The sequence below is a fragment of the Herpailurus yagouaroundi genome, unplaced genomic scaffold, assembly GCF_014898765.1.
Source record: "Herpailurus yagouaroundi ecotype Mexico unplaced genomic scaffold, PumYag 140, whole genome shotgun sequence".
NCBI classification, from domain to species: domain Eukaryota; kingdom Metazoa; phylum Chordata; class Mammalia; order Carnivora; family Felidae; genus Herpailurus; species Herpailurus yagouaroundi.
In genome coordinates, this window is record NW_024412395.1 from 70,889,133 (window position 1) to 70,912,470 (window position 23,338).

Genomic DNA, 23,338 nt, shown 5'->3' on the forward strand with positions numbered 1-23,338 from the left:
ATTTCCATCTGTAGCATCCGCTGGCCCAGGTAGGTTGGAGTGTGAAGAAACCTTCTTGAAAAAGTCCTATCCAAATGGGGTAAGTGAGGAAACTTGGAGTCATCTCTTGTCAGGCCAGATTAATTGGTCCTTGTGATAGAATGTCAGAAATGAATGCCAGAAATAAATGGAGAAGCTTGTGTGGGAACAGAGTTTTCTTTTGTAACTGTGGTCTTGTCTGTGCTTGATAGGATGAAAAAGTATGTGTAGAAATGACCTGTTCAGTTTTCCAGGTTGGGGGAGAAGTCTTTTGTAATTAAAATAATTGTGACCCATGTTAGAAAGAAATCATAATGTTAAAGAATGTTAAAATGTTCGTACTGTTTTCTATTCTGTTCAATTTTCTGGAAAGATCTTGACAGTCTTGAATCCGGTAATGGAAATACCGGACAAATTTGTTGCTCTAAAAATGCCACCTTTTGTTGCATGCGCTGGAAAGGTGGGGAAGTTAGAGCTGACTTTTTTTTCCCCTTCTTTTTTTTTCTTTCACCTTTTTCTTAAAGCAGTTTTTATCACTTAACATATTTTTGTTAGTGTCCCCTGTAATGTTGAAACTGAAAGGAAAAATGAAGCCACTAAAATGAGTTCCAGTTACGTGACTTTGGCTTGTGGCATTGTGCTAGTCTTTGTACAAAATGAACTGAACCAGACTACTCTTGCTTGCCAGGAATTCCAGATCAAAATGGAAGGGAAGATTAATAGTGTTCCAGTTTGTAGTGTGAGAGGGTTAATGTGTGCTAAAATAAAGTATTGGTCCCTCCAAAAGTACATTTAAATTCTACCTTAAATTTAAATTCGACATTAAATGTACCCTCCTTTACAAAGTACGTTTAAATTCTGATATTACAGTATATATAATATGAAATTATGTTGTTTGAAGGCCCAAGGGATAACTGTGGCTCTCAAATGGAGTTGGGCGCTGTCTGAGCCCTTTGGAGAGATTGAAAGGCTGGTGTAAGAGCAGTGCCAAAGTAGAGGCCTGTTTGATAGGTGTGGATGTGGTTCAGGAGGAGGGAGGCCCTGGGTTCCAGTGGGCTCAAACAGGAGGCTAAAGATGAGAGAAGGAAACACCAATAAGAGAGAGCCTAGCTGTTGCTCAAAATTAGCTGTGGCTGGTGACGAAATTTTTGGCAAGCGTCACAGGATTTTGGAGAACTCTTATCCAAGATCATAAAATAATCTGGAGATTTATTTTGAAAGGTATTTTCAATGTACAAATCTATGCCTTCCACTTATCAACAAAATGAATGAACACTATTGGCCATCTGCCTTCAGAGATGTTAAATGTTCTTGAAAAGTGTGAATGGTCAAGGAGTAGAGATAGTTTTGTGTTTCAAGAGGGTGAAACCATGAGATACTGACCTAAGTTGTTAAAATACATCCTGTGTAATCATGGGGGATATTTTCTTCTTGCTTTTGCAGACGTATATTGGAAGTGTGGTTATATCCGTTAACCCATACCGGTCCTTGCCCATTTATTCACCAGAGAAAGTGGAAGATTACAGGAATAGAAATTTTTATGAGCTGAGCCCTCACATGTAAGTACGGTGTTAAAGCATTAAGTTTCTCTTTCACTCCAGAGATGTGTAGTTGACAGATGTGTCCAGCTGTTTCCTTTGAGTCTCCGGAAAATGTTTTCGTCATTTTTTAAAATTAGATAAAGGAATGTGGAAGTTAATTGTTAATGCCTTATTTTAAATTAAAGAAAAAAAGAATACTTCGTTGGGCGTCAGGCCCTTTAAGTTCTAAAATATTTGGGTTCAGTATGTAAAATATGTTCTGTTAAAAATTTTGTGTAAGTAGCAGCTGCTGCTAATTATTTCTGCAAATAAAACAAGAATGTGCATTGTTTATTCTTTTAAAGAGCCCAAGCAGCATTTTCATAAAGTTGGATCCAGAAAGATCCCAAGTGTTGAGTTGTGTAATGGTTTTTGAGCAAGAGGAAGAAATAGTACCTTCGGTTTATAATCTTCACAGACATTTTTCACCAGATGTGTGTATCAGACCAATGATTTCACCTTCCCTGAAGCTGGACACTTGTTTGATTTTTCTGAAGGTCACTTGTTAGTGTAAAGAATTTTTGTAAATAATAATCTACAATAATCACATAGTGCCAAGGTTGAAAAACCCTGCACTAAAGTGAAAGAGCCTGCAGAGTTTCAGTTGTGTTCTAGCAGAAAAGAATTTTCTCTCTGTGATTGAAGATGAGCTATGGGCTCTGTTGACTTTGATAGAAAGTAAAAGCTAATAATTAAAAGATATACATACCCCTGTCTTAGATGTTTCCCTTGTTAATAGAGCGCATAGTGACATTTTTGGACTGTTTGGAACTAAAGATTTAAATAATTCCTTAAAATGGTTGTTCAGAGCTAAATGTTGTCTATTTTACCAGTCAAGTGGATTCTGATTATTCTGTTTTCTTCCAGAAGTAGATTTTGCAAGTACATCTTGTTTCATTTTGCTTTGAAATTTGTTTTATAAAGTTATCCCTGAGGTGAAGTCCGTGTCGTGAAATATTTTATTTGATGCCTGAATATTTATTTTAAATTCTCGGCCTTGAAGCCATGCTTCCCAAAATAAGATGCTTGGATAAGCTGTGTGAGAATCCCCTAGAAGCTTATGAAATATCTAGCTTCCTAGGTCTTCCCTCTAACAAACCAGGAATGTACATTTTTCACAAGCTTTCCAGGTGATTCTTAAGTACATGCACATTTGAGAACATGTTGTCCTAGATGTGTATTTACAGATGTTTTCCTTTCCTTAACTGCTTATTGCAAATAGTGATCTTTACTGCAAATAGTCTTAATGATATAACAATGGCTTGTATTCATTGAGCAACTTACCATGTGCAAGCACTGCTCTAAATACTTTACGTGTATGATAACTCATTTTATTCTCAAAATAATTCTGTAAGGCACATCCTGTTACAAACGGGGAAGTTTTACCAAAGCCACACAGCTCATGGATGGGGAGCCGGGCTGTGAAAACAGTCATCTGCTGTGCCTCTCAGCCAGAAATGGATCCTGCCCTTTTCATGGTAGGGACTCTTGCTGTGCACTTCTGTCCACACACGAGGCCCTCCAGGGTAACCTTAGCTATGCCTCCGTTTATCTCCAGAGACCATCCTTCTTCCCTTTGCAGCTTTCATTTCCAGTTTGGGGATACTTAGATATATAATAGATGTCTCTTCTAGAACGAAGAGGTTCACGCCCTGTTATATCCATGTTTATCCCTGCCCTTGAAATATTTCTAAGAGTCTGTGTGGCACTGCTATCCCTAGTTTACCCCTTTTACTCCCCAAGGAAAACAACTACAATCAGCTATAAAATAAATATCCAATGTGCTTAGAATAAAAACAAAATCTTTTTTTTTTTTTAACTCAAGAAGAAATGTTTATTAGATTGAGTTAAGTGACAAAAACTTTTTTCCATGGTCTATAAAACACTGCATGGGGTGACTGTGCAAGGTCCAAGTTTACCTAATGAATCTGAATTTGCGAGATATGGATCATACCCCTTTCCCATCTCCCTTTGTTCCTTCACTCCTTCCTATCTGTGTCATCTTTGCATATTCTGTGCCTTGGCCTGGAATGCTTTTCCCTCCCTTTTCCCCCCAGGCAACTCCTGTTCTTCCTTTAGATCTCAGATTGCATTAGACCTCCTCGGGGAAGAACCTGCCCTCACCCTCTCTGGCCGAGGTCAGATCTGTTGCCCTTGTCACAGTTACAATTTAACAGTGCTTTATGAGATTATTTGATTCCTGTCAGCCTCACCTGCCATGCCAGCTCACCATAATATTCTCAGCATCCGAAAGCAAGTTCGGTGCTGAGAACATGCTGAACACTTCCTTCCTCCACTTACTTGCGAACTATGTAATCTTGAGCAAATTACTTGAAAAAATTTCAACTCAGAAATTAAGCAGTTTGATCTGTTGAATGGGAAAATAATTATTAACTCCTAGGATTTTTGTGAGGGTTAACTATCTCGTAGATATTTAGATAATTATCTGGCATACGGAGAGTGCTTAGTATGGAATGGGTCACTGTAGTGAATTGTATGGAATGGGCCCTGTAGTCAATTGATAGTGGCTGCTATTCACAGTGATTATAATTGTGTGTGGGACCCATTTCAGACCTCTAACACGCTCTTTCTTCCCAGTTTCTCCTCCTTGGTGGGACATTTTCCTCTCCTTTAAGGCATTTTCCTGCATTATTCTTTGTGAATGTCCATCTCTGATAGTGTCTGAAATAGGGTCAGTGATACCTAGATTTCCTACTAAAACCTAATCTGACATTCTCAGGTAGTAGTTGTTACAGTATTATGAGACAAAACGAGAGGCCTCTGGGTGGCTCAATGGGTTAAGTGTCTGACTTCAGCTCAGGTCACGACCTCATGGTTTGTGGGTTCCAGCCCTGCATTGGGCTGACAGTGCAGAGCCTGCCTGGGAGTCTCTCTCTCCCTCTCTCTGTCCCCCCTCCCCCACTTGTGGGCGTGCTTTCTCTCTCACTCTTTCAAAAGTAAATAGAAATACACTTAAAAAAAAAAAAAAGATAAGATTAGTTTAGGCTTTTGATGCATTCTAGCCATAACTATTTCAAGAATTTGGTCCCAGTTTGAAGAAAAATCTTAAATAGCTGCTCAGACCACATATACTTTGAGAATTTTGCCAATTAATTTACCTCAGATTACATTTGGAAATTAACTTGACCTGTCGTTTGCCGTGAGTCATCAGAACCTCCAGATATTTCCCTTACAACTCACATTTTTAAAGATGTCCAGAAATTATCTTTCTTTTTTTTAAACAAAATTTTTTAATGTTTATTTATTTTTGAGAGAGAGAATGTGTGTGTGTGGGCAGGAGAGGGGCAGAGAGAGAGGGGGTGGAGAGATAGAATCCTAAGCAGGCTCCACACTGTCAGCACAGAGCCCAAGCGAGGCTCGAACCCATGAACCGTGAGATCGTGACCTGAACCAAAACCAAGTGTTGGATGCTTAACTGACTGAGCCACCCAGGCGCCTCTTATCTTTCTTTAAATGCCAGACACCTGAACAATATTTGCATTTCATGTAAGTATGGGACTTTGAGATAGCGGACATGTATAAATGAGTAAAATGAAACTAAATAGTGGCTTCTTACCTACGCTCCTTTTCAAAGGTAGTTTTATGTTGTCATACCCTTTCTCCTCTCTTCTTCTCTGAACTCCTATCCCCTTTATGTTTGGAGTCACCCCTTGAGCAGGCTATCCTTGGGGGGCATGCCCAGAGAAATGAGGGGTCCACGGGGCAGCATTGATGACACCGTGCCTTTCTCTTCGTGTAAGGAGTGTCTTTCCCATGTGATTTTCAAATTCCTTGCACGTAAGGAATTTTTTTTACCACGTCCTGGTGAGGACTTAGTACGTTTCAGGTAACTCAGGAACTGCATTCATGGAGAACTGCCTCAGACCACAGAACCTCATAGATGGGAAAGAATGGCGGGAGCGATGAGGAGACTAATCGACCTGCTTAATCTCTTCCCATTGAGAACAGAACCAGGACAATACACCTTCTGAGATTTTATTTACCAAATCCACTTCCTTTTGGTGGATGATTGCTTTGTGATCTTGCAGCCCTAGATACCACTCTATTACCATTCTGTGGATCCTCCTAAAATCAGCACATGCTACTTCCATTCCCAGAAGCCTTCCTGGGCTCCCTATTACTAGTTGAGTGACCTCCCAAGTTCCGTGGCTTAGTACTCAAGATCCGCACCGTCTAGCCTCAGTTAGCGCTCTTCTCCAGGCCCCCACACACCAGCAACCTCCTTCATGCAACCTCCTTCTGAGTCCCAGCCTTTTATGTCTCCTCCTTTCCTCTCCTCCTGCTGCATACCCACCTCTGTTGTTAAAACCTCGCCAGTCTCCTCGGGTCTGTCTGAAAGCCCAAATCACAAGTGACTTCTCCTGCCTCTGAGTTACCGGAACCACCTGTGATCCCACACCCCACTTTTCTTACTGCGGTTTGTTGTGTTTCTGTGTCATCCTCTTTAAAATTTTTTTGTTTTTTCAACGTTTGTTTTATTTTTGGGACAGAGAGAGACAGAGCATGAACGGGGGAGGGGCAGAGAGAGAGGGAGACACAGAATGGGAAACAGGCTCCAGGCTCTGAGCCATTAGCCCAGAGCCCGACGCGGGGCTCGAACTCACGGACCACGAGATCGTGACCTGGCTGAAGTCAGACGCTTAACCGACTGCGCCACCCAGGCGCCCCTGTGTCATCCTCTTTAATGAGATGGAAGTTACTGTAGATCAGGAACCTTGTCCTGCATACCTCTGTGGCTCTCTCAGTGCTTTTTCTCTTAAGAGTTCAGTGACAATAGAGCAAAAGAGCTTTTATAATTTTTCATTACATTTTACTTGTGTTATCTCATCTCTGGCAATTCAATGAAATAAAACTATTCTTAGTAGGATATTTACAGTGTTCAAAATTTCATGGAGTATAATGGGGACTTCTTCACATTCTTATAAAAGAAGTAAGCTAAAATAGTATTTTTATGGTGCCCTTCAACCCTGGGTGTTCAGATCCAATTTATTCATGATACAGAGCACTTTCCTGACGTGTCTAGCCAAGGGACATGGTGACATAGAAGGAAGAGTGTGTTGTAGCCCCAGCCAGCAACCCCTTCAGGTGGTCACAACCCGAGAGAAAGCTGAAATGTGTCCGTAGCTTAGGATGTAATGTGGTAGCCATATTACACGGGGCATTACAAGCACTGTTTGAAGCAAGCAGTCTTTCCCTTTTAGTAAATGAAAAAAAACCCTGCAACAAGTTTTAAAAACGGAGAAAACTGGCTTAAGGCTTTGAAAAATTTTGTTATTCTCACCTAAAAATGAGAAAGTAATGGAGGATTTGGACAGTGCTCATGTCAGTGGTCCAGACATGAGCCCTCTGTCACTAGGGAGCTTTTGACCCCTAATTCAGTGCCAGATAGGACCACATGCCATCGCCCGTAGAATGACATTGCTAGAAGGCTTGTGTGTTTTGAGTCTTTGTTTCTTCTGTTATCCTTTTACTCAAGGTAAACCAGATAAATGTTATAAAGAACATTTCTGGCTATATTTCAAAATATACTAGTGCCATGAGTGTCCAAAGCTTAGGATGAAGGTCCAGGACAGAAGATCCAGATGTTGTCCCTTTTAGGATATCAGTATTTTTTCTCTGCAGCAGACTTGACATTCTGTGAATAAAATTGTATTTATTTTGAGAACTCTTATGACAGTTCGATCCTGAATTCTCATAGAGGTTGCTTGTGTATCAGAGTGTGAAAGTGCTTTCTTAAGGAGACAGAGAGAGAAAGTTAGTTGATGCGATACCATGTTGCTGAGGCTTTTGTATTATTTCTCTCATCTTACCTTTGTGGAGTAACTGAGCCTCTGATTGGTTCTGTACCTCTCCAAAAACCACTTGCAGAAACAGATGTGGGGCTTTCCCATTTAGCATTCTTTCCACTTACTGCTTTAGGGAAGTTACTCATTTACTGAGCAAATATTTATCGAGCGCTCCCCCTGTGCCAGGCTCTCTGTCCGGCCCTGGATGTAGTTGTGAGCAAAGCAGATAACATTCCTGTCTCCTTGATGGGGAGACAGTCTTCTGACTCAAGTATATAGAAACCCAGATTGTTGCAGCCATCAGTTAGGAGGGAAACCGACAGAGCAAAGGCAAGGAAGCTTTTGTGGAAGACAAAGTGAACGCAGGTAGTTTTCTTAGAAAGCACGGTTGGTTCCCGTTCTCTCGGGTGGTTTGCGTCAGGAGCCGGTAGGTTGTCGTCTGGAAGGTTTTGCATCTGTGCGGACCTGTGACCAGCGTGAGTGGCCTGACAGAGTCCGCACTCCATCTTGAGTTCTGGTGTAGGCTCCTTAAGCTGACGTTTCCGTGGAAGGACACCGTCATGAAAATAGTTGGCATTGCCTTGTACCTTTCTGCACGACTCTTGTGGCTCACGATGAGCAGAAGGCAGTCACCGTGCTTGCTTTTAGTCTTGCCAGACATTTGTTTGATTCTGGACAACCATGGATTAGAAAACTTCTTGATTTGGAGAGACTGTGGAGTTTCACATTAGCCGGACAGCTGTGCCGTGGAGGTGGGTGAAGGACAGCTGTTCAGCTGAAGGCTTCCTGAGTTCGTGGTGAGAAGGACCATTTCTGGGCCTAGCCCAAACTCGGTTTTTACAAAGCTCCGTGTACTGACTTCCAACCTTTGATGCCCAAGCCTTTATTCTCAGTTTATCTTATTTTTAAGTTTATTTATTTATTTTGAGAGAGAGAGAGAACACGCCTACAAGTGAGAGGGAGAGGGGCAGAGAGAGAGGCGAGAGAGAATCCCCAACAGGCTCCATGCTGTCAGTGCAGAGCCCGACGCAGGGTTCAAACTCACAGACTGTGAGATCGTGGCCCGAGCAGAAATCAGGAGTCCAGTCAGACACATAACCGACTGAGCCACCCAGGTGCCCCTCAGTTTATTGTTTTATTGGGTATATATTCCTGGCAGAAAGACACCTCAACTAATTTCTCTTTCAGATTAAGAACCTTTCTAAACTAAAGTTGGAAGGTTGGATCTATGCCACCAGAATGAGTTTATCATGAAAATCATTGTTTCTGTATGTCTGAGAAGTCTCAGAGTCCTAATTTCTAGATCCCTAATGAGAATTTATATCACTTCTCACAAAGTGCACATCTCAGACTTGGAAGTTTATTTTGAGAAGTCTGTTGGCAATTCCTAGCACACATGCTACCCAGCATGCATGGTTATTTCACTGATACCCTCTTAAAGGGAAAAGTTTGGTTCTTTTTTTTTTTATTTAATTAAAAAAAAATTTTTTTTTAATGTTTATTTATTTTTGAGACAGAGAGAGACAGAGCATGAATGGGGGAGGGTCAGAGAGAGGGAGACACAGAATCTGAAACAGGCTCCAGGCTCTGAGCTGGCAGCACAGAGCCCAAAGTGGGGCTCGAACTCACGGACCGTGAGATCATGACCTGAGCCAAAGTCGGACGCTTAACCGACTGAGCCACCCAGGCGCCCCGGAAAAGCTTGGTTCTTAGCAAAATAGGTTTCTTCCTGCTGGAATGTTACAGGTCTTTGACAGGGCCCTGAGAAATTCTCCAACATTCTAGAAAAGATCTATTTCATCCAAAGGAGTGGCACTGAGGCCTCAGCCCTGAAAATGATTAATCTAACATTTTACTCCCAAAGGAGAACTATAGTTGGAGCCCGTGTGGGGAACCCTGTCTAGAGAGAGTGTGTTTAGGGTAGGTGGCCGGGGGCACCTCCTTTGTTGTCGAAATGAGAAGCATGGCCATGTCTGTTGCTGGGGCTTGTGTGGCAGCAGGACAGGGTAGGTAGGGCAAAGGGAGCTGTGTTGAGTTTGTCTAAACAGGGGTCAGCCAATACTAGTCCTGATCCAGTCTGGGGCAGTTAGCAAAGCCAGAGATAATGGAAACAGAGTTTAGTGAAGCGTGTCAGGTCCGACACTTTGGAGACTGGAGAGGCAGGGGTGCGTCCTGGGGCTGTCCTGGGATAGACAGCCCTAGTGTACCAGCCCCAGCAGGGGTCTTCTTGCCGCCGCATTGTCCAAAATGTGCTTCCTTCTCAGCCCCAGCCCGTCTCAGGGATCCCACGTCCCCACGTGGAAGTGGGGACACCAACCGGGTGTCTAACCATCCACTTCAATTCTGACACGACTCAGATTTGGGGCAGGTTTCCCAGGCCAGGGCCTCACATCCCTGCTTTGGATGCCTGCTGCGAGTAGAGTGCCCCGGCCACCCACACTTCTGCTCAGCTGATCACAAATTTGGGGGTTTCCACAACCTTCCTTAGGTTCAGTAATTCACTAGGGTGACGCCTAGAATTCGGACAACACTTTACATCTGTTGGGTTATTACAAAGGAGAGAACTCAGGGACAACCAAAAGGAAGAGATGCATAGGACCAAGTGTGGGGGAGGAGGGGTGCACTGTTTCCGTGCCTTCTCTGGACATGCCACCTTGCCAACACATCACTGCTCCCACCAGCCCGGAAGCTCCCTGAATCTCCTTCTTCGGAAGTCTTTATAACCCAGTCTGCTGCTCCTCCTTCCCTTCCCCGAGGTAGGGAGTTGGGACTGTAAGTTCCCACTGTTTCATCTTGCATTTGGTCTTTCTGGTTAGCAGCCTTCATCCCGGAGCCACCCGGGGGTCCACCGTGAGTCACCTCAGTAGCATAAACTCAGGTGTGGGTGAAAGGCACTTGTTGTGAATAACAAAGAACATTCCTATCGCTCAGGAAATTCCAAGGGTTTTAAGAGCTCTGTGCTAGGAGACCAAATACGTTTCTTACACCACAGATGTGGACATGTGCATGCATCATTCTTGAGGGTTAGCTTCCTGAAACCAAGTTGCTGCTGGAGTTTCTGTATGATGCCCTGGAAACCGGAATCAGTGCGCCTCCTTTTTCCAAGAAATATCTTAAGGGTAGTTCACCAGTTCAACTCAATAAACACTGAATGTCATAAAGACCCAACTGTCAGCTCCCCGCTTAGGCGCCCCCCTCCACATGGGCCCTGGATCCCATCCAGCCCTTCTTGTAGTCCTGAAGGACATCACTCGAGGATTTTCTCTCCACTGTATCCTCAACTCTTCCTTCTCCCTGTTCCCTTCCTACTGACCCACATGCTCTAATGGTTCTTATGATTCTACGACTCTTAGCTGTAGCAGTTTCCTTCTGTCAGAAAACTCTTTGAAGAAGTTGCACATACTTGTTGGGTTGGACTTTTATCTCCCCACTCACCTATGGCTATTCTTTTCAAGATCACTTGGGACCTCCGTGTTGCCAAATCCAGTTGTCAATTTTGAACCCTTATCTCCCTTTAAATATCAGTAGCATTTGACAATATGACCAGTTCCTTCCTGAAATCCTCTTTTAAAAATTTGGCTTTCTGGCCTCCACACTCTCCTGTTTTCCCCGAGCCCACTGGCTGCTCCATGTCCGGCCTCCCCTGGATGTGCCTCTTCCTCGTGCTCTGAAAGCGAGCACGTCTGAGGGCCTGATTTTGGACCTTTACTTTTCTCTTCTGTAGGCATTGGTTACATGAGCCTCTGTGGGCTTTAAATACCCTCTATGTGCTGATGCACCCAGAATTAGGTGTCTAGTTTGGACTTCTCCCCTGAGCTCCTGGCGATTCAACATATTCAACTCTTCAGTATCTCCTTGGGTGTCCAAGAGGCATCTCCTCAGACTATTTTACTTTTCTTCATTAATCATTATCTGACATTTCACTAGGTGTTCATTCATTGATGTCTTTATTGTTTGGTGGGTTTTTTTAGTGCTTATTTATTTTTGAGAGCGAGAGACCTAGCATGAGTGGGGGAGGGGCAGAGAGAGAGGGAGACACAGAATCCGAAGCAGGCTCCAGGCTCTGAGCTGTCAGCACAGAGCCCGAGGCAGGGCTCAAACTCACAAGTTGGGAGATCATGACCTGAGCCGAAGTCGGATGCTTAACCGACTGAGCCACCCAGGTGCCGTGATGTCTTTATTGTTTGTCTCCTGGGCTGGAATGCCCTCTCCTTGAGAGCAGGGGCTTTGTTTATTTCTCACATCCACGTATCCACAGCAGTTGGAATAACACCTGACAAAGAGCGGGCACTCCATAAAATATTCGTTGGGTGAGCAGATGAATGAATGAATCTGGGGGTCTACTATTTGTTAGAAACTGTGTGTAAAAGGCACTCGTGGTCATTGTCTTCAAGAAATTTCCAGTCTAGTTGGAGGGAGTGGGGAATGGCTACGTAAATGGGTCATTTTATTATAATAGCATACTTGCAATGACAAGGAACCAAGTGGGAAGTACAGAAAAATTAGTGGCTTCAGGGATTCTGAAGACACCATCTGTGTTGAGTCTTGCAGAAGGAATTCTAGAAATAGGTGGCCACTATAGTGTAGTAACTAGCTATGTAGAAGATAAAGCAATAGGCCAGTTTGGGCTACAGCACATTGAACCAGGAATCTTAGGAAGGCAAAAGGTGTTTGAGTTGAGATGATGGCTACATATAGAACTTTTTTTTTTTTTTTAGTAAAACATTCAGATACCAGTCTACTTGAATCCTTGGGAGTATTGAAGGGTTACGAAGGTCACTCCTAAGTAATAGGAGGAGAATTTGAGATGAGGGCAGTACTTAAAATTACAGGCTTATATGTCTGGAAAAATTGTCATCTTGCATTTTCAGTCACCAACTGGAAAAAATGTTCAGACTTGTTAAATATGCCTAAATATGTATGTGTATAAATGCAGTGTTTTAATCAATGAGTGGTGAGTGGCTGAATGTTGAAATGACTTATAAGTGGAAACAAATGTTAATTCATTATGTTTTATGACAGAACCTCTAGTTGCTATTGGTGACCAATCATATTATTCAGGAGGAGGAACATGTGATACAGACCATCAAAATCAATATACTGAATTTCAGCCATTATTGACTTCCATAAAGGGTGCACACTCCTTTGGCTATGAAGCCATTCCCTTGAGGTAGTGTTTGCTGTCTAGATGCGTGGGTGTTCAGCTGGTGGTCTGAAAATCATATTCTCAGTTACATTAGGAACATTCTAAGCCTTATAGATGGCTTGGCCTAATGTAAAAAGATTAGCAATAGAGCAATAAATTAGAATGCATACATTTTCTATTAATCTTGTTCTTTCAGTCCACCTCAACAGCAAAAAATTAGAAAGCACCTGGAGGGAGGGAGGATTTGGCTGGTTTGCACCATGGATCTCTCTACCTTTGGGAAATGCATGCAGGCATATGCTTAGATTGCCTCCTTTTTAAGACTTTAGATTGCCATTAGAGGGATTCATTCCCACTTTCGTATTCTATAGTTTCATAAAGTATGGATCTCTAAGAGCTCTTGGATATTTCTTTAGAATTGCTAATTTTTAAGCTATTGCTTTGATTGCTTTCAAAAGATGTACTCTCCTGTTCATAGGCCCTACCTCACATTCAGTCCTTTAGTGTTGCTGTTGCTTCTGTGTTTATAACTGTCTTGTCCATTATTAAGAATGGAGGCTTATATATAACTTGCCCATGTGAATAACATTATGGGTAAAAACAAGGACATTGAAAATGGCAGAATCCCATTGAGGTCACAGAAAAACTCATTAAAAATGTTACTGAAGTATAAAGATGTTAAGTCATAGATTTATAAAATGAACACATGTGGCTGTTTAAGATAACATGATATGGATGAGTCATTGCCATCTGATTACTCATTACCTGGAATGTGGGTATAAGAAAGGAGGAAGTGTCGACATGTATACGGGTGTTTGTTGGGCGTTGTTCCTAAAACAGATAGAAATGGTATATAATGCTTTGCATATTTGCTTCCTTTTCATAATGTAACATAATTTTCACTATAATAATATTGTGTCTATGATTGGGAATCACTCTTTGTCTTGCAGGCACAGATAAGGTAGCATAACTGTTATCTTAAAACTTGAAAATCTGTCATTTTTTTTATATTTAGGGACTTCACCTCTTCTTTGGTGTTCATATCTGGCATTGATTGTGACCCGAACTTTGACGATGAAAATCAGTCTTAAGTGAAGATTTTGGCTGTGGAACTAGAGAAGTTGAGTTTGCATGAAGTTGTGGCTGGTGATCAGTTGGTTGTGAGCCCTCCTTTACTTGGCCTCTTCCCGCCTGCCCCACTGTTGGTTTCATTTCTCCCCCTTTCCCGTCCCGTCCCCCTGGCCTTGTATTTTGTTACTCTCGCTCCACACTTCTCCATATCCTCACATGCTCCTCCTCTTTCAACATGTGTCAGGAACACACCTGCATTTTCTTAGGGGTACACCTGCATTTTGCAGCTTCTGGCCCTAACACCTATTTTCCACAGCATGCGTCATATCACGATTATATGGCACATTATTTTGTGCTGTCTTATATATTTCATTAATTGTTTTCTATTTGTGTATTGGACTTGAGCAAGAGGAAGCATCTTTTGAGCATGGACTATGCACTATGCTTATTTTGTTGCCTTAAGATCGTGGTCTTAAGATCCATTCAGTGTGGATATTTATGTACGGTTGAGCACATAATTAACTATTCAAGTAAATACCATGGAAATGTACTGTGTGCATTATAAAACGTACACAAGTATAGGGGGGAAAAGATGAATAAAGACATTAAAGTAGAAGTTCTGATATTTTATATCCATACTCCAGTGGCTCATCTTGGTCAGGTCCTGGACCCCAAACCTCACTTCGGAGGCCTAGTGTTAGGTACACGTTAGGGTCTCAGCACCTATTTATTTTTAACCTTTAGCGATTCTGTGCTGGTTGCTAACAAAATTTTTGACTGTCCTAGTGAAAGGCAGGGTTATAGGCTACATAAGGCAGGTTACGCTTGGGTAACAAACCTTCACATCTCAAGACGGAACACGTGAAAGTTTGTGTCTCACTAATAGCCCCCGTCTGATGAGGGGATTTCCTCAGAGGCTCTCCTGCAAGTGGTCACACATATCCAAGCTGCTTTTAGCTTAGAGTTGTTAACAGCCGCAACACATGACTCTTAACTTTGCTGTGGAAGATGAAGAGAGAGCACAGTCAGGCCTCGTTCTCTGGCCCGGGGCACTCGGTGTGAGGTCACATGGCTCAGCCTAACTGCAAAGGTAGCTGGGAGGTACTTTCTCCCACGTACCCAGGAAGGGGAATAAGTGATGGGATTTGGTAAATGTGTTGCAGGGCCCCCTGTTTGCTGGGATCATCTGTTCATTTCAGTAGGGTTATTACTATTTCATAATTGAACTCACAGGTATTGTGTAAAGCAAACTTCTGTGCAAATTTAAATAGGAGTTCAGTAATAGAATTTAGAAAGAAAACAGATCCTCTCTCAAGTAATTTTTCCTTGTAATGACTGTAATTAGGGTGCATTTTCACATTTCCACTTTAATCTTATTTGGATGCAGTTTATCTTATTTTTAGGATTTTATCTTTTTTTTTTTTTTTTTTACAGTTGTTAGTTTTTATTTATTTTGTAAGTAATCTCTATACCCAACCTGGGGTGAATGCATTTAAACTACAGAAGTAAAACCATTCACTCATTTTTCATGTTTCTGTTGTTATTCCTTTTCTTTTCTTTTCTTTTTTTTTTAACGTTTATTTATTTTTGAGACAGAGGGAGACAGAGCATGAACAGGGGAGGATCAGAGAGAGAGGGAGACACAGAATCCGAAACAGGCTCCAGGCTCTGAGCGGTCAGCACAGAGCCCGACGCGGGCCTCGAGCTCACGGACCGCGAGATCATGACCTGAGCCGAAGTCGGTCGCTTAACCGACTGAGCCACCCAGGCGCCCCATTATTCCTTTTCTTTCACATTGCTGTTCAGCATAGAGGCTAGTGGCATATTGATTTATTATGAACAAGGGTTTTTAATAGTGTCACATTTCGTTGTTCTTGTTTACAGGAGTAGTGAATATGCGAATATTTGAAGATGTGTTTACATGCTTTGATAGGTTATGGCAATATATCTGTCTTTGGTGCAACTCCCATATTTTTGATTTTCTTAGAACCAACATGTTTACTGGGAGCCTTAGAAAATTTGATGCTGACCTCGTCTGTATTAATTACATATTCATCTATTGGGAATTGTGGCAAAATAGTTCTAACAAGCTTTGAAATTTAAGCCCGTGCAGTGTTAATTTTTTTTGGATTCAAGTCTTTTTCAGATGGGTGGTGAATAAATAAAACTCAATTTCCCCTATACTGGGGAGTTTAAGCTGTGCTTACAGGATAACTTTAGTTAAATTCTCTTTCGCAAATATGGATGTAGCCAAAGATGGAAGGTGAAGAAGTATTAACATTTTAGAAATGATTACAGAACTATAATTCTTATTTTTAAGGCAATTATCTTGATTTTCATGGGAGGCAAGCCAAAACCCATCTCTTCAACCCCCAATATAATGTCCCTTTGTATTTTCATATTATACAGTGTAGATAATATGTTACTTCTGAATTTTACTTACAAATTTATATGATTCTCTTGTTAATTTTGGTCATGATCCAAGTACTTGCAAAAATACTTGAAGTATATCCTTTATATACTTTTCTTGTATCCTCTTAATCTGGACAAGTATACTTTTTTTTTTTTTTTTACAATTTTATTGAATATAAAAAGCAAGTTCCAGTTTATGTATCTCTAAGCATTTATTAAAAAGCAAATCAATGTTCTTATATCTATATATCTTGTTTTACCTACAACACAGTATCGCCTTTTGGGAACAGGGTAAACTTTCTGTTTTCTTTGAATGATTCAAGGGTACCAAATTCAGTATCTTGCTCATTGTCAATATTTGTAAGTCAGTGTATCCAAAGGTATGGTTAAAATTCAATGTCAACCAACTCTTTGAAGGCATTAAATAGGGTATTAAAGCAGGATGGATAATTAGAATAAGATTCCAATTAACTGTTAACACACTTGGGTGCTGGGAGCTTTGTATTTGCTGTTCTTCCTGCTTAGAATGCCCTAGCCCCTCAACCTGTGTGTGTGTGTCTGTATATGTGTCTGCCTATCTATCTATCTATCTATCATCTACCTACCTACGTACCTATGTATGCCTGTGTATCTCTGTATCCCTCGATCTATCTATCCATCCATCATCCATCCATCCATCCGTCTTCTTCACATGTCCTTCTCCCTCATCTCCTTCAAGTCTTTGCTCAACTGCCACCTTAGTGGGTCCTTCCATTGTATCCTCTCTAACAGTCGCAGCCTGCTCCCCTTTTCTGCTCTGTCCCAACACTCACTATTCCTCTTGCCTGCTTTATTTCTCTTCTCACCACCTTCCAGCAAACTGTACTTTGCTTCCTTTATTATTGCCTACCTTCCGACTCCATCTCATCCCATAGAATGTGTAGTGTATCCCCAGTGCCCAGAACAGTGGCTGGTACAGGTTAGACAGTCTGTAATATCATTTCAGTAGATTCAATAAGCCTTAATCACATCATTCAAAAATGTCCCATGTTTCAGGAACTCTTAGCTTAGCTTGATATTAGCTTATCTTAGCTTGATATTTAGCAACTTATCTTAGCTTGATATTTAGCAACTGCCACAAAAGGAAAGAAAGAAAAGAAAGAAAGAAAGAAAGAAAGAAAGAAAGAAAGAAAGAGGGAAGGGAATTTCAAATAATATAATTTTCAGTTATATAGGAAACAACTTTAAATATTCATAATAGAGAACAGAAAATAATAAAGTTACTCAAGTATGAGTTTTGAATGAATCTTGAGGTTACAGCTAAATATTTACAGATTAACTTGCACCGTTAGTACAATCATTTGTGGTGTTTAAGAATTAATGATTTTTGAATGGGAAATACTCAACAAAGAATCTATGAATGGGAAATATTTATTTTTTTATTTTATTTTTTTTTTAAATGTTTTTTTTTTTTTCAACGTTTATTTATTTTTGGGACAGAGAGAGACAGAGCATGAACGGGGGAGGGGCAGAGAGAGAGGGAGACACAGAATTGGAAACAGGCTCCAGGCTCTGAGCCATCAGCCCAGAGCCTGACGGCCTGACGCGGGGCTTGAACTCCCAGACCGCGAGATCGTGACCTGGCTGAAGTCGGACGCTTAACCGACTGCGCCACCCAGGCGCCCCATGAGTGGGAAATATTTAATTCTAAGGTTCCTTTCAAATGTAAAATTCTGGGGATATATGATTTTCCTTTTTGAGAAGTGTATGGCATATTTTAGGAAAAATCATTAGAAATTTTTTTTTATGTTAATGAGGAAAAGATTTGCATCAGTTCTCTAGAGTAGTTAATGGGGCATATGTGGGGCAGTTTTATTCTGTGGAGTTTCTAAACTAGAGGTCATGATCTAAAGTGGAGTAATCACAGATGAGTTAACAAATCTAGATTTGAAGCTCGGTTTTGCCCTTTTTCAGCTTCGTTGTCAACTGGACATTGTGACTGAATCTCTTCTGTCAACGTGGAGATGTGACTGACATTATATTAAAATGTAGGCAAATATGTTCCAATTCTCTTTTTAGCGATGCCTCTCAAGAAATACATGTTAATTGTTTTTGAGTTATTGGTGGCCAAGGGTGGGTTTATTTACATTGGGGATTTCAGTGAATGGAACAATACATTCTCATAAGCATATTTTTCCTTTGTAGTGTTTCCACAAAAGCATGTAAGGAAAGAATCCTCTAGGAATTAGCAAGAAAGAATAATAATACTGGATTTTTGCAGAAGAATTGAGGTTTGCGGTGGTTGGGTGATGGATTAGGGGATAAAGCACAAAATTAGGAATGCACAATTTGAATAGATACAGAATCCATGTGAACAGTCATGCATTTAGAATTCCTGTTTCCATAACATGTGGCAGGGAAATAGCCCTATGAAGTTTCTCTTGACTCAGTGTTGCTATCACTTATTCTGCTTGATACTGATGACTGGAGAACAGTTTTTGAATGTTATAGTTGTAAGTGAATAAAAGAAAAATTTCTGATCAATTGCCTTTCTTAGCCGTGCTTATAAAGGAGCTCCTATATTTTGAAGCAGATTTATCTGTCTACTTACCTACCTGCCTACCTACCTAACCTGTCTGTATATCCATCAATGTATCATCTCCCCCACCAAACAAATGAAACCCAAAGAAGAGTTGTTACTGTTTACATGGATTTTAGTCACATTAGTCACATTATTGGCTTTTTATATTTCAAAAGTGTGGGAGGGAATGTGAATGAGAGCTAATTATTATATCTCCCCACATCGAAAATTGACTGGAGGCAGCTTACTATTTTACAGTCAATATTATAGTGACTAGCTTTTTAAAAGTCAGAGCAAAGGAAACAGAATGAATGAGGCCCAAACAAAAGTTAATGCGATGATGTCCTGCATGTTTATTGAACTGGGATTTTCGTTTGCTGGTGGTCAAAACAAAAAGGGAAATATGATCAGTTACAAAATAATTTTTGCACATAAGATCAAAGTACTTGAGTTGCTCAAGAGAGGTAGAGTTTTCCTTACCAGTTAGATTTAAAGAAATTTCTCTTATGGGACTTAGGATGTGAAGAATGTCATCTTGAACAACACCTCAAAATTTCCCTGCAGAAAATAGAGTTGTGAATTTTATATAGCTACTTCTTTTTTTTTTCAAGAAAGGCATTTTTTTTGTTTTTAATGTTTATTCATTTTTGGGAGAGAGAAATAGAGCATGAGTTGGGGAGGGACAAAGAGAGAGAGAGAGACAGAATTTGAAGCAAGGCTCCAGGCTCCACACTGTCAGCACAGAGCCCAACACAGGACTTGAACTCACAAACCGTGAGATCACGACCTAAGCCAAAGTCGGACTCTTAACCGACTGAGCCACCCAGGAGCCCCTATATAGCTACTTCTTAGGCCACTTCACTATGTGGAAGCTAATCGAAGCTATGCCACTAAAGAGGATGTAACACCCAAAGCACAGGTTAGGAAGAGGGAGTCCATAAGACACATAAGTCAGTGGTTGTCATCCTGGGCTGCTTAGAACCGTTGCAGAATTTGATAAGGATCTGTGGAATGTGGAGGAACCGAGGAGCAAGGCATCAGCACCTACAGTGATTCCAATGTGCATCCAAAGTCACGAACCACCAGTACAAATACCTAGCTTATTGATGGTTTGAGTTGATCCAGGAATGCAAGGAACAGAGAGATTGCGTTTCCTCCTTCCAGCGATGCGTCTGTGACAGTTTCGTATGTTCCCGTATTTGTTTTCTGTTTCCTCATAACTGGGTTTTGGATTAAAGGTCTTCTGCAGACATTTAGAGATTGTATTTTCTGGAAAAGTCCCAGAGTACACAGTCTCTGTTGTCCATAAAAGAGCCTCAATTTTAAACCCACCAAGTAATGGGTTGGGCTGTCATCATTTTATGAAAATTGATGGCGCAAACTGAGACTTGTTTGAATAGGCGGCCCCCTCCTCTCTGTAGAGAGGTGGACTGTAACACATGATAAATAGAAAATTCCCTAGACTAGAACTAGTTTATGACGGTTATGAGGCAACTGTGTTAAGATATAGACATGGTTCCAGTCTTCAGGCCTGGAGAGTGATTGCAGACATTGGTATTTTCTCAGTCAGTAGGCTTTTGAAGTACATATACAAGGGGAGAGCACTTACATATGTGCATGTGGGTGTGCATGTGTGTGTTTTCTTTTTTTTAAACCTCAGCCGTAAGGTTAGGTACATTAAATATCTTTAGGAATTGGGATTCCCTATTTGAATGACTGTTTATACAAATTGTAGAGAAGTCATCCTCCAGTGTGTTCGCAGCTCTGAAACCTGAGGGGTGTGCCTTTGTTCCACATATTGTAGATTTTCTTTTCTGTCCTAAGCCTGCTATAGGCATATAGAAAGCTCCAGCAAGGGTTATTTGCCATCATTCTAGGACCTGTCACTAAATTGGTTGGATTCGGGGTGCTTGGGTGGCTCAGTGGGTTAAGTGTTGGACTCTTGATTTTGGCTCAGGTCATGACCTCAGGGTCGTTTAGAGCTCTGCACTGACCGGGTGGAGCCTGCTTTAGATTCATTCCCTCTCCCTCTCCGTCTCCCTCTCCCTCTCCCTCTCCCTTCCCCTTCCCCCCTTCCCCTTCCCCCTTCCCCCTTCCCTCACTTGTGTGTGCATGCTCATGCTCCCTCTCGAATGAATGAATGAATGAATGAATGAATGAATGAGTTGGATTCACTATTATGCCCGATCTCAGTGGCGAGAAAGATACATGGAGAGGAGCAGAAGGATATTATCACAGGTTTTCCAGGCATTGTTTTTTACTCGTTTGAGTTATGAAGATTTAATGTGAGGAGTTTTTGAAGATTTGTTGGTTTATTAATCTAACAGAAATGTTGAGTGCCTCACCTCTGCAAGTCCCAGTGATTTTTTTCTTCGTGCAGAAAATCTGTCCTGAAGAACATAAATTTCAGGACATTAACTGTGTGCCTTCTTCCAGGGAGGACATGAACTTGTTTGGGGGCCAGAAGGGGTCTGTGATGCGTTCGACTCTCAAGAGGCCATGGTGGAGGGAGAGTCTTGAACTTGAGAGTCTAGAGAGCAGAGACAGCTCCATTTTCATTTTTATACCCTGTGATGCTGGGTCAGTTCCTGGCTGGTTGTAGGCACTAGGTAGCTATGTGGCTATCAAACTCGGGAAGGAAGTTAGGTAAACATGATAATTTGCTCAGCAGGGACCTAGAGAAGCGACTGTACATACTTTAGAGAACAGAGGTCATATCAGGTGGGTCTCTAGGAAGGGTAGGAGCAAGATATTCTCACAGCTAGCCCTAGAGATGACTGCTTTTGCCTGTTAGTTTAGGAACTGGCAAGATGCTGGAGTGCAAATATAATCACACTTTGCCTTTCTAAAGCAGAAGATTTTAGGTGATCATTTTGCCTGTGCTTTCAAACAGAACCTGCACAAACCAGCATCAGAGAGAAGTGCCGAATACTAAAACATAACCTAAACGAAGAATTTCAGCTGGCAAGCATGAAGTTTCCCTTTAACTTTCTTTTTCTTCTTTGAGTGTTTTAAATCCATAGAGTTCTTTCTTGTAAAGATATGAATATGCACTTACATATGCATACTCGAGTAACAGTTCTCTTGATTTCTCCCTTATTAGGTTTTTTTTTTTTATAAATAGTTGGTAAGCAAACACAGACTCTGAAAATGCCATAAATTAATTTTTGTCCATTTTTTTTTGCGTGACTAGGAGAAAGGACTGTTAGGATTCATTATGCAAATTTATTCTGAGCATATATGTCAGGCACTGAGATGGTGAGTCATAGTTCCTGCTCTCAAGGGAGAGAAATGTAATTAAAAAAAGTCCAAAAATTAAAACACACTGGGGGTATAATACACGTATAAATGGGATTTTGCAGGTATAGAGTCAGGGAGCTCCTGGAACAAGGGGAATCATCCAGGGTTTCCAGGGAAGAGGGTGTTTGGTGGGGGCAGTTGGGCAGATGAGAAGCCAAGAAGGAAATGAACCATTTGGAAAGAGAGCTAGACTAGCTCCTGGGAAGGATCTTGCTTGCTTTTTCATGCATCACACACCCATGAAAACCAAAGCCCCTAGAGACTAGATCCTGTGTGAGAAACTGCCTTATTTTTACCTCTCTGGGTAACCAGAAACCAGTTGAGACACCCATGAAGGAAGTTTTTAAGTTCAAGATTTTGTGTTGAAGATAGAAGCTTGTCTTGAGCTTATATTCTGTAACAAAAACATCCACCAGCACTATGCATAGCTCTCAAGGACCCAGTATTTGTATCCAGAATGCCTTAGGCACAGTCTGTTCTCATCTAGGGTCTCTCGCCCCTCCCTAGCTGATAGGGGATGGTTGCTGCTGGCTTTCAGGACTTTATTCTTAGTTTTTCCAAGGTTGGTCTCTAATGACAAGGCCTTTATCAGATAGCTCGCCCCCCCTCCCCCGACACGTGGCAATAAATGCTGCCTGCTTGCAGATTGCAGTGTTTCTCAAATAAATATGTGATCAGCGTATGTGACATGTCATTTTCTTGCGGCCACTCTGCAGACAGTGTGACATGGCTTAAAGTACTTGAAAGCAGGGGCGCCTGGGTGGCGCAGTCGGTTAAGCGTCCGACTTCAGCCAGGTCACGATCTCGCGGTCCGGGAGTTCGAGCCCCGCGTCAGGCTCTGGGCTGATGGCTCAGAGCCTGGAGCCTGTTTCTGATTCTGTGTCTCCCTCTCTCTCTGCCCCTCCCCCGTTCATGCTCTGTCTCTCTCTGTCCCAAAAATAAATAAACGTTGAAAAAAAAAAATTAAAAAAAAAAAAAAGTACTTGAAAGCAGATGTTTGAGGGCTCTGTATTTGAGTTCACTTTGGAGCTGTGCTTTTGTGGGATGGAATAATACAGGAGTTGTATTTGATCCTTTTGGGAGTGTTAGGGCACTTCTTCTGGATCAACGTTAAATCTTCCTCCAGCAGAAGCTCAAAGCATTGCTATTGCATCATTTCCTGCGAGAGTTCTGGACCCCTTTCTGCCAGAGTGGTGGAGAGCCAGGGGAGTGCGTCCAGGAGGGAGTGACCCGTTAGTGTTTTAGAAGGAGGAGGGTTGCAGGGAAGCCGGCCTGCAGGCGGAGTGGCGGAGTGGCGTGTGGTATTTTTGATTTACCCATTCTTATGTGGCCACTTTGAAGCCATTTTAAAGTGACAAACGTTTCAGCATTAAAAGAAAAATGCAACATGTAAGAAACAGTAACTGCTGTGTAGAACATATCTTCTGGCGTCTTGAGCCTTTCT

At 41.6% G+C, this 23,338-nt stretch overlaps 1 protein-coding gene across 7 annotated transcripts in view; it reads left to right on the forward strand.

The window, feature by feature from the left end:
• MYO1B (myosin IB) overlaps positions 1-23,338 on the forward strand; it is a 190,459-nt gene that overhangs the window by 53,154 nt on the left and 113,967 nt on the right. For all 7 annotated transcript variants that reach the window (XM_040475695.1, XM_040475693.1, XM_040475696.1 and 4 more), the window contains exon 3: positions 1,462-1,577. In XM_040475695.1, coding sequence (XP_040331629.1) covers positions 1,462-1,577 — 116 coding nt within the window. The remainder of the gene's footprint in view (positions 1-1,461; positions 1,578-23,338) is intronic.